Below are 15359 nucleotides of genomic sequence, written 5' to 3' on the forward strand. Positions count from 1 at the left end.
TGGCAGCATCCCTCTGCAGCTATTCTGCACCCTGCCCTAATTCAATTTGAGATGCAAAATAGCGCAACTCAAAGTCAGCTATTAGTTAGTAACAAACCGTGCCAGTCAGATGATACTACCAAACATTTAGGCCAGAGAGAAAATTGGAGAAAACAAAGTTTTATTTATTTATTTATTTATTTAACAATTTTCACTCAAAAATTGACCTTTTCTTTTTTATCTGAAACTAGGCCTTTATTTAATTATGGCCACAAAATATGACACAAAATGTAATTCATTCATCAGTCATTTTGAAGTTAACATTGTAGAGTCAGATATACTGAACTATGGAAAGCTGGAGCGTGTAGTAAGCATGTAGTCGCCTATATTGGCTATGAATCCAATTTTGTCAGCAGTGTGATTGCTTGGTAGCTAAATGATCTTGTACTTTGAACACAGTGTCCCAATTAGGCTTTGGCTTTCCTTTTGGAATGTATGCAGGGGTTAGGTTGGCAGTGTGTTCATATTGATGTTGAGAAATGACCCTAACTGCGCTTGCAATGAAGCCATGATTATAATCAATATCTCCTGCTTGTCTTTGATTAATTGTGGCCCAGTAATCCTATTTAATATTTTTTTGGATTTTAATTAACTTGATATTTTTTGATCTGTCTCAGCAAAATGGAAATTTAGTCTGGAACATTTTGAATAGTTTGTCTGTGTCTTCAATTAGATCAGAGCTCCGACTAGACCACATCATCATCTTAATCTGAACTGAAGTGTGAAGCTCGATTGGGACACTCTGTTTTTAACCAGCGGGCTATTTTAGGACCATAGCACATGATGTCTGCCAGGCCTACAGTTAGGGAAAAAACTACTACATAGTTCTATTTGCCGCTATTTGTTATAGCTCCTGAAAAACACTTTCATGATCTCTGCATATAACTGCAGAGAAAATGTTTATTGTTTTTTGCTTAACAAAATTTGGACAGTTTTGCTGTTCACTCACATTACTAGTATATTTATATTTATGGCATCAAGTGGAGTTTGACAAAGTGATCAGTGTTTGGTATGTGTTGGTGATTTGTACCATATAGAGCTCAAGTTTGAAGGTCTTTGGACAAATTTCATTTCATGAAGCTTTTCTAGAGTTTTGCTTAGCATTGCGAGTGTAAGTACCACTCTTTATTTCTCAGTCAGAACTTTGTTTTTTTGTTTTTAGAGGTACTGTACCTAGATTATTTTTTGATCAGTTTCACCAGATATGGGAAATAACTAGTTAAAGCCACTCTAGTTGCTGTAATTGGGTAGAGTAAGCTCTGGTCTTTTGTCCTATGTGAAAGATCTGTTCAAGATCAAGATCTATTCAAGGAACAAGTCAGTTACTCAGATGGTTTGTTTTATGTTTAGATGTAAACTGGCTGCAATGAGAATTGGTATCAGTTGGCATGAATCAGTAATTCTGGAATTAATGTTAGGGAAAAAAGTCATACCATGTCTTGTTTACAGGAGCTAAAAACCAACCTTGCCCAAACCTGAAGATGATAGATGCATTAGATCATCTGCCAAGACCACGACAAGTAATGTTTTCAGGAAAAAGCTCTTACACCGACATGCATCAAAAGAGATATCTGTATTTGAGCTGTTGTAAAATATTAGGCCACCTGTTTAAGCATCAGTGTGCATAGCCGGCACATGTTTTATCTTTCTCTTTGACAAATGAACATTGGCAGGCTAACCCAGCCCGAGCCAACAGACATTCATTAAGTGGCAATGGATAGTCTAAATGAACAGTATCAAAGCCAATGTGCTAAGATCTAAAAACAGCCGCTCATCAACTTTCTTTTTCTGCCAAGCTACAGACAGTCCATTAATTGTCTCACTCACTTACCCAAATGAACATTGGCTTCCCTTCTCTTAACTTGCAAAACCACCCAGCCCAGCTCTGTTTACCTTGTCACTTTTTCCAGCCTAATTCTAAATGTCAATTAGACAAGGTCATTTTCCAGCTGGAGTATGCCATAAAGATTTTGTTTATATTTTCACAGTGTCAGAAGAAATCAGAGCGTGTACTAGAATGTGAAATAGGCTTGTGAAAATTGGGCTTGTTGAGGTCTTGCTGGAGAACAGTAGTGTTAATGGTAGTAGCTAACTATTTTATTTTTACCGCTCTCCTGAGAAATACACTCAGTGATAATACTGTTTCTTGTGTTGTGCGTGACTGTGCCGTTCTAAATATGCTCAGCCTTATGATATAGACTCCAAACACCCCAGCCAGAAGAGGAACACAATGTTGAACAACCTCTCTGTGTGGCCTGGTGTGATTTCTGAGAAGCTGTTCATTGGATCAGCACAGACTTAGCGTGCTTTTTCAGCCTTTAAGCCTGTATTTGATACAGTCACAATAACCTGTGAATGTAAATGTGAATGTGTACTGTTCATGAATGAATACTTAAAGGGATAATTTTGTTTCAATTTCAGTAGTTTATTATATTTTCCTCTCTATAATGGGCATCATTACAGTAGGTGACAGTTTTATATTACACTTAAAAAACTGCAGAGCAAACAACGTTTCTTGTGTTACAACTAGGGTTTTAGAAATCATCTGAGTATGTGATGGAGGAATGCACAATGCAGGGCAGAAATTCAACTGAATTTGCATTAAATTTGGTTGTTTTAACCAAGATTATGTTGCCAGATGTTTTTTCCCTGTTATGGGCTAACCTGCAATTGTATAACTCTCCAGTTTATTCCGACTAATTTCCATATATTCTGATTAATTGTATGTAAAAGGAAACAATGCATGAGCAACTCAAAAGCAGATTTACTTTATGAATTTGAAATAGACTGCATGTGTATGTTTTTCAATTTTGTGCATATATAGATTCTTCAGTCTTAAATGTATAGTGTCATGCATTTTCATGCATCTTGCCCCTGCTATACTTTGTTGCTGTACACTATTTTTGTTTTTGTTTTTGTTTTTTTTTTTCTTTTTGGTTCAGAAAATTTACACCATATCAAAGACACTTTTGAGTTTCACTCTTAAGTTTCAATTTGTCACTCCCTATGTGCAAAAAAATGTCCTACCACTGACATTGACACCAGAATTTCAACCCAGACTTTCATTTAAGCATAAAGAAGTTAATTAGCAGCATCTCAGTGCAGCTTTAAAATTATAACTCTAAGTTTAAGGAACAATAAATTGTTAACATTTTTTTGTATTCCACAGTAACCTGACAGCATCAGGAGATTAATTCTGTACCATTAGGAGTTTATAGTTGTGGAGCCATAAGTCAATGTTGAATCTCTGTAAATTGGCATCCCCTCACTTTTCTTGTTTAGTGTTGTTCTTGTCAATGGTACTGTAATAGCTCCATGTACTCTTGTTTCCTGTGCACTCTGCTGCCACAGTGCTGTTTTATATCAGCTTACCAGAAAGATATAACCGCTGACAATTGAGTTTCAGCGGCAGTTGTCCAACCTGAATAGCAGAAAATGTCAAAAGATTGGTTTGGCTCCTCTCTGGTCGTTACGAAATGCAGTACCTTTGGGTAAAAGCGTGTAAAATCATATAAAATCAAAAAAATGTAGCTGGCACAATTGTTGATCCATAGTTTCTTTGTGTGCTGCCAAACAGCGTGTGGTAACCAGGCAAAGCAAGCTAATGAAATAACTTCATTAAGGGGCCCAATGAAGTGAGCAGAAGAAGCATAACATTGGTCCTGCAGGGAGGTCCCTGTTTCTTTTTAATGCTGGTCTGTGGTTTTAACGGTGTTATGTAACAGCATCTGCATGGTGTTAAATATCACTGAAACAGGTTGTATCAGGTCTCCGTCTGAAATGATGGATCAGGATACAAAAGTGCTATGTGTTACACTTTGTTTTGTGTTTGTGCACGTGTGTTCCTGCACGTGATAGGATGCTCAACTCAGTCGATCTTACAAGTATCATACAGTGCTTGAGAGTTTGGTTTCTCTTTTAGCTACCATCTTATTGCCAATGACACTGAATTGGCAGATCGTGTGTGTGATGTAACAGAGGTAGCAGTGCAGTAAAATACCCTGAGATCAACATGTAGTCGACCAAAGGAAGTCAGACTTCGATCTTTTTTCATGCTATCAGCTTGCTTGTGTCCACTGCGACTTCACAGGCTGAACGTGTTTGAATGCTTGAGCTACATTGAGATGTTTTTAGTCTTTACTTTGGACTTTAAATAACCTCTCCATCCAGTCTGGATGGCAGCTGGCTGTGTTTCCACCCCTCAGACAGTAAATCTTAGTGTGAAAAAGGTCAGGTCAAAAAGACAGGGTCAAAGTTTCCTGGCTTCTTATAGACGATTTCATTTACTTTTTCCTTCACAAGACCTGGAATGTCATTACGTGGATCAGCGGGGAAATTAATGAGATTTTAGATCAGTTGTGCATGGGACTAGGTCACGCCAATCAAGCCTGGCTACTTCTACTAATCTTAATTTTCTATTGCACTTGGAGTTCACGAGAACATCAAATCTGTGTGGGAATGCAATGAGACACGGGTCATGTCTTAAACGACTGACTGGTCTAAAGACAGGATCATTCAAGACTGGCCGGGTCAGGCGTAATGACAAGGTCACGACACGTTGAACTTGCTGGGTGTTTCTGGCACCTCAGTGAGGGCAAGTCAAGCAACTGTTGCCAAGAGAAGATGAACCTGAGTGGATATGGACTGTTCTGTGTAAGAGGTGGATGTTTTGGAAACCGGACCTGAAATGTTAATGGTCAGATAGCTGTGTGAGTTATTTATTCCAAGTGCATTGTCTCCACACATGGTATTCTCTTTCATGGCATGTTTCCCTGCTGTTTTTCTGATATACTTTCTGCTGTCTCCACCTTCTGTCTTCTCTGCCAAAGCTCTCCATGTATCATCACCATGAAGTCATAAACTGCCATGAGCAATAGGCATAATTTCCAGTCAAAAGTTTTGCCATTTGAATTAAGTGAACAATAATAATAGTTACAATAATAGTTCTGAAAATGATTTTATATTGTTTACAACTTTGGTAGAGTGTTGGGTTGTGTAGTTCCCTGGATGAGATATGAGTCCAAATGGTGGTGAAATATCCTCATTAGTTGCTCTGTGCTCCCCTGGGCTCCTAGCCCACAATACTGGATTTGTCTGTTTCCATTCACTTCCATAGTGCAGGAAAAACAGGTACCAAAACAACTCTTTTAGCAGAAAAACAAATACAAACAAAGCAGACTATGTCAATATAAAAAGCAACAAGTTCCGATACTCGTTTCTTGAGGAAATTGAAAATCTCTTTTCTTGTTATTTTCCTATTTGAATTGGAAAGTTGATCTGAGAGGTAGCATCTGCAGGAATGTTCCACATAATAGCCTTGCGACACATACATCCAAGCTGATAGTATGCTCACATATAATCATCAGTCTTGTTTGTATTCATTAATGCGCTAAAAGTGTTATTTTGGGAGCTGTTTTCTGCATATTAAAGTGAATTGAGGCGCTCAGGGGAGCACAGAGCAACTAATGAAATCACCACCATATGAATTCTAATGTCCAGGGAAATATACAACCCAACACTTTACCAAAGCTCAGGCTTGTTTTGAAAGGCTAGATTTCCCACACCATCATAAAATCTTTTTTCCTTCTTTTTATCCTGATATGTACCCAGTTGTCCATCCATTCATTCTCTGCACTAACTTCCTACTGTTTAATGTTTGTGCATTACAGGTGGCTGGATGTGAGCGTGGCCAACCTCACATGTACCCAGTACTGGGTGTTGTATCTACAGGTCATCCAGGAGGCCGTCTGGCCAGGGGGAGTGCTGCCCGCTGCTCCTGCACCTGAACGCAGCCAGCAGCAGAAAGACGACACCAAGCAGCAGGTCCTACAGTGTCTGATGAGACTCCTACCAGGTAGAGCAGCAAAGACACACACACACACACACACACACACACACACACACACACGCACGTACACACACACACACACACACACACACATACACACACAACACCGTGTAAATAAGGCAAAGTTATAATTGATTAAACCTGCTCTAGGCAACACTTCGCCTGTCCTATCAGCCTAAATTACAGCTGGACTTACATCACAGATAAGTGTCCCATCCCCTCTCTCTGAGATGCTGTAGATTTAGCCAAATGAAATTCTGGTGCTAGGGGTGGTCACTGGCAGGAAATCCTCATCACACAAAATATGTGACAATTTGACAAATTCCTCAGTGTAATTGCCATAAGGATAACTTTGAGTTAGCTGCGTCAGTGCTTTTCTGTTGTCCCTGAATCACCAACAGGCCCCCAAGCAGGCCTCCTAGCATCTGCCAGACTCTTTATAGGCTATGATTTTTAATCTCCACCTCTTGTGGGCCAGGCCATGTAAACCATATTCCTCTCAAAACTGCACTGCATAACCAGTGCACTTTTCACCAGGAGAGAATATTGAATGACCAGACCAATCCTTGCATTGTACATGGGCACATGGACTTACAGCACTTGAGAGAGATTGTTTCAGCAGGCCTCTACAAAACATGAATATCTCTATAGCTGTGTTTCCAGAAACGTGTTTTTATGGATATTTTGAAGTATCGCATCAGGGAAGGTTGATGGAAATGGCACAATGTGAAAATAAATAAATAAATTTCACAAAACAAAGTTTTTATGCTCGCATGAAGTTGTTTTTGCCTTTTCTTAGGTGATTTGATAACAAATGGACAGACTAAACACAGGTGTGAACACACAAAATGTTTTCAGATCCAGTCACTCAAGCCATATTTGGAGGTGACCTTCGACCCATTTCTCCACATATGTTTTGTAGCGTGATCGCAGATGTGTCCTCTGTCGCAATGAAGGACTGTCTAGTAGATGCATCATCGAGGCCCCAAGCACTGGTGTGTGGGTCACAAACAAACTCTCTATTGCCTTTTATAGTTGAAACTAGTTTTGTAGGTTGCACTTGTATTTTTTACCTTATGTGGCAGCTGGGTTTGTGAGATCAGGATCACGTGAGAATCCATGTTGCCAGGATTCAAGTGATGTGCTTATAGCCAAAACACAGTGATTCAGACCAATCAGCCTTCTACTGGCATCTGCAGGTGAGGGTTATGTGTGACGATTGTGAGAAGTGACAACAATGGCGGATCCTGAAGAGGGTGTCAGGGTTAGTATAGATGCTGCTATAGCATCAGTTATATCAGAACTGGAGACGATTTCTTTCATTATATTCACTGAATTCATAGATAGCTACACCAACTTGCTTACTAGCTGTCAGAGTTCCTCAGATGGTGGCTTGTTGTCGTTTTCTCTTCATCAGTCTTCTACCACGTCATATGGTTCGCTGATCTGATTGGTTGAAGTTAACCTGTGAAAAAGAGTTATGTCCAGCACAGTCTGTGCTTAACACGTCATTAGCCTCTTCCGCCAAGCCAGTGAGTCCCATCAGTGGATTTGTCATCACAGATGCATGCTGCAAGGCCGTACCTTGTTCCACATGGAGATCCCATGTTGTAAGACACCTAATATATCCTGCTGAACTTGCATAAGACATCTACATATTTTCTGTTAGGTGTAATGCTACAGCTGTAAAACACTGGCATCTTGGCTTTGCATGTTTCACTCAATACAGTTGTGATGTAGCTTCAGTGACACTCTGCAACCAGCAGACATAGAATATGTTTGTGACATTAGTTTACAACATGGAATAAACATTTTTTATCTTATGTTTGAAGCTTTGGTGGGAAATATGAGGGAGAATCAACATTCAAAGGTTTACTATGCAGGCTTTCTGTGAGCAGAACAAGAAATTATTGTAAATCCAAACAGCAAACCAATTACTTGTTAAACTAACTCAAACTCTATGCAAACTGAATAAGCTTAATTGAGTTATGTATGTATTTACTGTGTATAATTTTATGCATATTTTATAATTATGTGTGACAGCCTGTAATATATTCTAGCCTATTAGATTTTATATACTCCAAAAGATAGTTGCCCTCAGTGGTATAGTTAGCTCATTGCTCGCAGTGTTGAATTTCCAAGCAAATTTGTACTTTTCAAATCCCCAGTTTCCCTTTTTCCACCTGTAGCTTCTGCCTCTCCATCTCTACTCCAGGTATTTCTCTGTCTGGTGAAATCTTGTGTAGATATTGGCTTTGGTTTTAGGTGAGGGGGCAGAGCGTTGCAGCTGCTGTCCTTGGTGCTGAAGGTGAGCTGGTAGGATTAATAGGAAGGTCACTGAACTCTAATGTTGTTTAGCATTTACCTGTTAACCTGTCAGTTACCTTTGCTGTTAATCGGTTTTACTGTTCATAGTCTAACTTACAGCAGTACATGCTGCTATTGTGTGTCATGTGACTGGGGCATCCCTTAATGGTTATTCCAATGTAAAGCTCAGTCTCTGTTCTGTGCTTGCCACACACTCGTATGCTCACACAGACACACACATGCATCAATTAGTCAGACACTGCTAAATAAAATAAACAGTTGACTTTGAGTGATTTGTATGACTGTGGGACCTTTTTGTTTGTATCTGTGCACAGATCTGGTCTCTGACATGTTGGGCTCTGAAAAATACAAACTCAGCTGGCAGAATGCACTGGACTCTCTGCAAGACCCATATATTAACAGGTGACTATGTACATCCACACACACAAAGACAGATTCACCTGCAATCATACAGTATGGACAGTTCGACGTGATTTATTCACCACAAACAACAGACTTAATGGCTGCTGACATTGTATAGACATGACATCATCGATCCATAATATAGGGAACTGTTGAACAGGTGTGAAAGGCATAAAGGTTGTAAAAGTAATGTAATGTTCTGCAATCAGTCTGTCCCTTTTTATGGTGTGGTCTGATACAGAAAGTGCTAGCCAAACACATTCATTTAGATATGCATGGTAGTCAAATGGCAGATTTGTCAACAGGAGATGATCAACCTCAATCAGTATGTCACTTCTTTGCAAAGCAACATGCATCCAAATCGACCTGCTGAAATGTTTAACTAAGTACTGATGCTTTTTTTTGTTTTGTTTTGTTTTGTCCGCTTTGGGCTAGAGTGTTGTTCACATAACAGAAATCCACTGACACTCAAAAATCGAGCTTGCACTTTATTGGGTTTCACATGGAGGGACTCCTCTGGACTGTTTTGTGACTGCCTCTGGATATTGCGAGGGATTTCACAATATAATTTGTACCAGAGGAGTGTTGGGATTTTGAGATTGTTGTTATTCAAAACAAGTATAATTTTTGCATTGTTTGAGAGGGTAACAGGGCCCCGAGTCTAACAGAAGATCCCCACGCTGGCCAGGATAAAATAACATGTCCTCACTGTCATTAATATGAAGGCAATAATAAATATGACATTGCAGTGCAGTTCCTAAAAATGCCCTGAAAAGAAAAAGGATAATATCTCAGGAATTTTAATTGATATCAAAGTGGCTTGTGCCGGTACGGTGGAATGTACTGTATATTCATTTCCTGGAATATTTTGGATAGGGTATTTGGGTCAGTTACATAAAACTGACTAGGACGGGTCAGCAGAGGCATGTCTGATACTTCTAAGCCAGACCAAAACATGTACTCCCAGTCACAGCCCAATATGAGAATCACATTTTTTCCATTAAGTTTCATTCTTTTTTTTCCCCCACACACATATTGAGAACAAAGGTGCATTTTGACCCAAATGCAGATTAACTGGTGTCTCTACACTACTGACCACTGGTTCTGTCCATCTCAGACACCTGCTCTATTGCATATGCGACCTTCTCCTGGAGTTCCTGATTCCTGAAATACCCGAGGAGGACTTCGAGAGGAGCCTGCTGCAGAGCCTCTCCAAGAACCCAGAAAAACTGCTGGCATGAGGGAACAAATCTAGACTAGACCCCCTACAAGAACATTGCAATGGGAGTGCGAGTGAATGCATCTGTAGAGACTGAATATTCATTGTCCCCTCTTTAAACTCCAGGATTTGGACCCTGAGGTCACTCGGGTCTGTCTCCAATTTAGCCTTGATGTATTGACGTATGTGGCTCTTGAACACGGTGTGCTGTACACAGACACAAGCACGTACACCTACATAGCACACATTTGAACCAGCTTTGATTACATGAGAGCACCTGGTTTGTGTTTGATCCCAGAACGTCTCTGATGTACTGGACTGAAAACCGATGGGGTCTAAACATGTGGGAAAGCCTCCCGATCTCCACATTCAGCCTCTTCCTGCTCACTAAAACCTCTGGCTTTGGACAAACTCACTTCAGATGGCCTTCACACTCTGTCCTTATCCCCTCCCAGAATCCATGGATAGAAAAACCCAGTGTTGCTCTGGTCTGAAGAAGCAGGATTTGCCTTTCTCCCCCACACTTAAGGCTCAGCAGCGGCTATTGGGGATTATTGTTGTTGTTTCTGGTCTCTATTGCCCCCATCTTCAAATTCCCACCTGCTCCGCATAACGCCACACGTGATAAAGCGCACTTCCTAAATCTGAGCCTTCCTAGATGATCAGACGCCTCACGTCATAATCTCTTTTTAACCTGCCATCCAGTGTTCAGATGCAGAACTCGCATGTGTTAGACTGTGTTGCAATATTGTAGAGGCTTGGCACTTTTGTGGCAAATCTCCTAACAGCCACAGCTACTGCCGTCATGAATGAGAATATTTATCAACTAGGCTACAAGAAGAGATACCTAGAAAAAAGTAGCTGTGTAAGTGAAGATTCACTAATTGATAAAGTAAAAATGAAGGGTCTGTTCATTTAGATTTGTTTCCAATATGTTAGGACTTTTAGCTTGAGAAGAGTCAGTTCACTTTACCTGAAGAAACAGTTGATTTTTTGCCTTTCTTAACTAGTGAACTTTCTGGCATGCTAATTTTCTAAAACAGCTAATGTTAATGTAAGCTTGCTGCTACTAGCTATTTCCTGCTGAAGGCTAACGAACATTAACTGCTGGACAAATCATACGTATTAACAACAAAGACAGTCATTGTTATCTGACCAGATACTGTGGTTTGCGAACTAACTAACTAACTAACTAAAATAACTAAAAACACTTTAGATGTATCAGTCCAAAAGAGCACAGATGCTAATCATGTCAGTGCCATATCGTTGAGGCATAAGTGTAAAAAAGCAATCTACTGGTCTTACCCATTTTTCTCAGAGCTGAAGACCTCCAGTATGGCTGTTACATTCCCCTATCGTCCCAATAAAACTGCGTAACCTCTACGTTTCCACCTGGTATGGTGAGCTCCTGAAGAGCAATTAGATACCAGGGATAAGGAGGGGTCGTCTCTAACTCCTGAAAACATGTTACAATGCAACAAAAATCTCACATTCCCCTGATCACTTCACTGTAAATCGCTTTGTTTCAATTGAAGTCATCAGTGAGCCTACAGTCACCTAATGAATGTTTTTAAAGATTGCTTTTGCCATTCGTACCATCATTTTGGGCCTGCACAAACGCAGCATGACAGTTGCATAGGTAATTGTAATAATCCTAATGATCCTAAATCCTAATGATAATATCACGGCCAAGGTCATTATTAAAGTTACATGGATTGTGTCACAGTGATGTCCAATCCCCATGTCTTAACACAGATTGTCTTAAACTACAGGCCAGGGTGATATTCCACAAAGACGACCACACTCACTGGTTAGAGCAGCGGTAGACAGAAGTTACAGTGAAGGAAGTTTGAGGAGCTCTGACAAGCTCGATCTAAGGTGGCGTTCTTTTCAGTTGCAGCTGCCCTGAAAACATGGTAAGGTAAAGTAAATGTCGAATGTCATGAAGCAAGGATTCTGTTAAAAACTTGAACAAGGTCCAACCCAACCTCTGTGTCCACTTTAAAGTCATTCCAGTGTTGCTGCACTTGTATCTTGATATTATGGCCTCCTCCTGGTCTTAAATTCTTTCCTTCCTTTTGTTCTGTGCCATTGTGATGATTTTTGATTTTGCTTATTTATTGATGTATTTATTTGCTTGATTGTAACTTATTGTTTTGATCTCCGTCAATAAGTGTAATTTGATGGCCTGAGAGGAATGATGTGGGTACCACTGCCAACAGAGAAGAATGCCATACCGGGTGGAAGGAAGTGCTTTTTATTTAGTGATGCCTTACACGATGACTCGATGAAGTTTGGTCACTGTGCAGTTCCAGTGTAGCCGCTGACCACGCCTTAGTGGAGCCCAGTTACAAGTCCGTGAAGTGAAATTGTTATCATGTGTTGTTTTTTATGATGTCAAATTTTGATGAATTGTGTGTCAGATTTATCCTCATAAGTTTATTCTGATTTCTTTGCCTGTCTGTCCCATGAAGGAATGCCATATGATGACATGTCAAATCACAAGTACATAGATACTGTTCATAGAAAAAACTGTTCATGGTGACAAACAAATGCACTTTTTTCAGTAGTAGTTGTTATATTTATCATGGAACACACATATACTGTACTGTACTGTCTTTTTGAGTTAGAGGACCTGTGTCATGTCGTATTTCTTTGAAGTGTGTCTAAGTACCATAGAATAGTTTTGAAGTTAGTATACGGTGTCACGTGTAATGCTACCAAACTGCGATTCCGTATTAGGGCCATTGTAGAGAGAGAAAAAAAAATTATGGAGCTGGGGGAGGGCGTAATATTCAGGGGAAAAAAAAACAGCCACACACTGCAGATGCTGCTGCCTGCTGTTGATGACCTCATCTAATTATACTTTGCAATGGGATTTAGTAACAAGGTAATACTACTAAATCTGATAGCATAAGAAAATAGTTTTATTTCTTGTAAATTTGTGACTATAATCTCAGAATTTTCGAATTTTCTCTCAGAAACTTTTTTCTTGTAAGTTTAACACTTTAATCATTTTTGTTTTTTTTGTTTTTTTAATTGAATATTAACAAGTCTTTTTTTTTACAGAATATTACTCCTCCCTCCCTTGGCCTCATATCTTTTTTTTTTTCTCCCTACAGTGGCTCTAATATGCTCTCTTACCAAACACTTATTGTCTACTAAAATTTGATTATTAATATGTATTGGTAGTCAGTGAGCCTTAATCCCATTTTTCTCTCCTCCTCTCTGCTTTGTATGCACCTTTTATTTCTCTTCACCTTCTTATATTTGCTGCAAATAGCTGTCGGGAAAATGAACCACTTTGTTACCTAGAGTTTGCTTTACTTTTTGTGTGAAATCAAACACAGTAAGCCTGCAATGACACAAAGCTTTCCTACAACCCGGCCTCAATTCCCTGACTGTTACATCATGTCTTATTCAGTTGTAGATTTTAGATCCCATCTCTCCTCACTCTGTTGTACTCCCGTGCAGCGTGACTTGCGAACACGTGGTGTTGTTTTGTACATGTAAATGCTTTGAACGTGACTGTCGCTGTTCGCCGTGGTTGATTTTGCTGATGCTGATTGTGTAACTGAATTCCATCACAATCTTTTAAACATTTGATGGTCATTCTTGAGCATATTTGCAAAAAACAATAAATGACCAAACGTGGTTTAATAAAACAGTAAACTGTGGTTCACACTCATTATTTTCTTGGCCTAAAGAAGGTAATACATTTTATGAGAACAATCGCTGAAGTTAATTCAGGCTGGCATTGATTTGTTGTATCTTTGTGAGGTTTGACAGGTTCTTCATAACACTTAATGATGGATTTTGGGTTTTACTGCCATGTTTGCTATCTTAAAAATGATTGATCAATCAAACCAAGTTCAATCTAAGTGTTATTAATCCAGCACTGCCGTGCCATTGTTTTTAATAGTTTATCATAGGGATTAATTTATATTGTCATAAGGATATCTTATATATAGTAAGTGCAGCAGCAAACAGTTTGCTGGGCCTCTTTAGGGTGGACTTGCATACACATGCTGATTTGGATCCAGACCTTCCATGTTTTCATTTTAACCATTTGGATGGATATTTTACATTCACTGAGGATCAAAATGCTCCCCACCAAGCTGCTGTAGCCTGCAGACTTGTGGTTTATGTCCAACAACAACAAAAAGCATGGATGAAAACCATTAAACGCCCCATAATTACAATCAGAACAAATTCTTGGATCCTTTTCCACTGACCTTTATGTCTCATACAATATGGGGGAGGTGGAGAGCGGCTTTGTGTTGCAGAGAAACCTTTTATTACATTTACGGATAAAATCATCATCACCTCTTTGGTGCAATGTCTAGTCAAACAGTGATCCCTCCATTATTTTGAGACATGGACAAATGAAAATTTTCCTCAGCATTGGAGCACTTATTTTAGTGAGCAAACACTGCACTGAATTAACATTGAGTGAAATATTTCAGTACTCCTCCTCGCTGATATTAAGCCACATTCAAGACAAACTCGTGTTGTGGTCATTAATCCTGTGACTTCCATTTCATTCCTGTTTCCATTTCATTCAGGTGTTTTTCAAGAACAGGCTTTGAGGCAGACGGGGCAGATGGTAGCGTGCGCTGAAGAGGACCAAATTTACTAAAACATCAGCATACATAACAAGCTACGCTCATCGATTACACTGGACTGTCACTTGAAAAATGCATGTAAGACATTTGTACATGTTTGTAGCATGGCCGAGCTACCCTGTGAATCTGTCTGTTGGATAAACGTAGCTCCCATTTTGCTTTTACAAAAGAATGGGATAATTTAATGGGACCATTTGAAAGTTCTTATTTTCCTATATTTTCAGAGTCCCAGGGTATCTGCACATGTACGGCAGAGTCCTAGTGGTTTGAAAAGTACCTTGTGGTGTGAGAATCACCATATCAAAGGAGGCTGTGCCTGTAAATCCCTCTGTCTGGTGGATGACTACTCTGTTCCTGGAAAGCTATTCAGAGAGCACTGTCTCATCAGTTGGGGGTCTCTGAATGAGGCAAGAGTGGTAATATCTACTGCAAGGTTTGATCAATACAGTATTTGGAGGTGATATAGCAATGTTTAACAATATTTAACATCTTTGAATTTGACTATCCAAAAAATGTATTCGTATTTAGTGATCTCAGCAGAAGTCATAGACACAGGAAAGATGCTCAGAGATCATTGGAGAAGTTGCGTTGCAGTGACTCTACGTGGCATATTAACAATGCCTTTGAAGGGAAAGTGTGTGCTGAGTGCTCTTTGTGTTTCAGGGCAGTGTTTGGGTCAAAGCCAGGACTACAAACAGCGCTACCACCGTCCCACCGACATGACCAGACCGACACACAGGGTCGCTGTAGCAACTGCCCCGGAGGGACGGGGGCAGTGGTGAAATGAAGTCCAACTTTTACCTACTGCTGCTGACATAGTCTGAAGAAACTCACAGGTTTCCACGGTGATCCCATCCCATCCCAGTCCTCCTTCTTTATTAATGCACCGACCCCCCCC

General features: G+C 39.8%; 1 protein-coding gene across 1 annotated transcript in view; it reads left to right on the forward strand.

Moving 5' to 3' along the window:
- The window catches only part of snx19b (sorting nexin 19b), a 48778-nt gene extending 35276 nt beyond the window's left edge, over nt 1-13502 (forward strand). Inside the window, exons 12-14 of the mRNA XM_030067126.1 lie at nt 5709-5893; nt 8530-8617; nt 9735-13502. Coding sequence (XP_029922986.1) covers nt 5709-5893; nt 8530-8617; nt 9735-9858 — 397 coding nt within the window. The 3' untranslated portion in view covers nt 9859-13502. The remainder of the gene's footprint in view (nt 1-5708; nt 5894-8529; nt 8618-9734) is intronic.
- Nucleotides 13503-15359: the final 1857 nt, after the last annotated feature.

Source organism: Myripristis murdjan, chromosome 13 (genome assembly GCF_902150065.1).
Source record: "Myripristis murdjan chromosome 13, fMyrMur1.1, whole genome shotgun sequence".
In the NCBI taxonomy this organism is placed as follows: domain Eukaryota; kingdom Metazoa; phylum Chordata; class Actinopteri; order Holocentriformes; family Holocentridae; genus Myripristis; species Myripristis murdjan.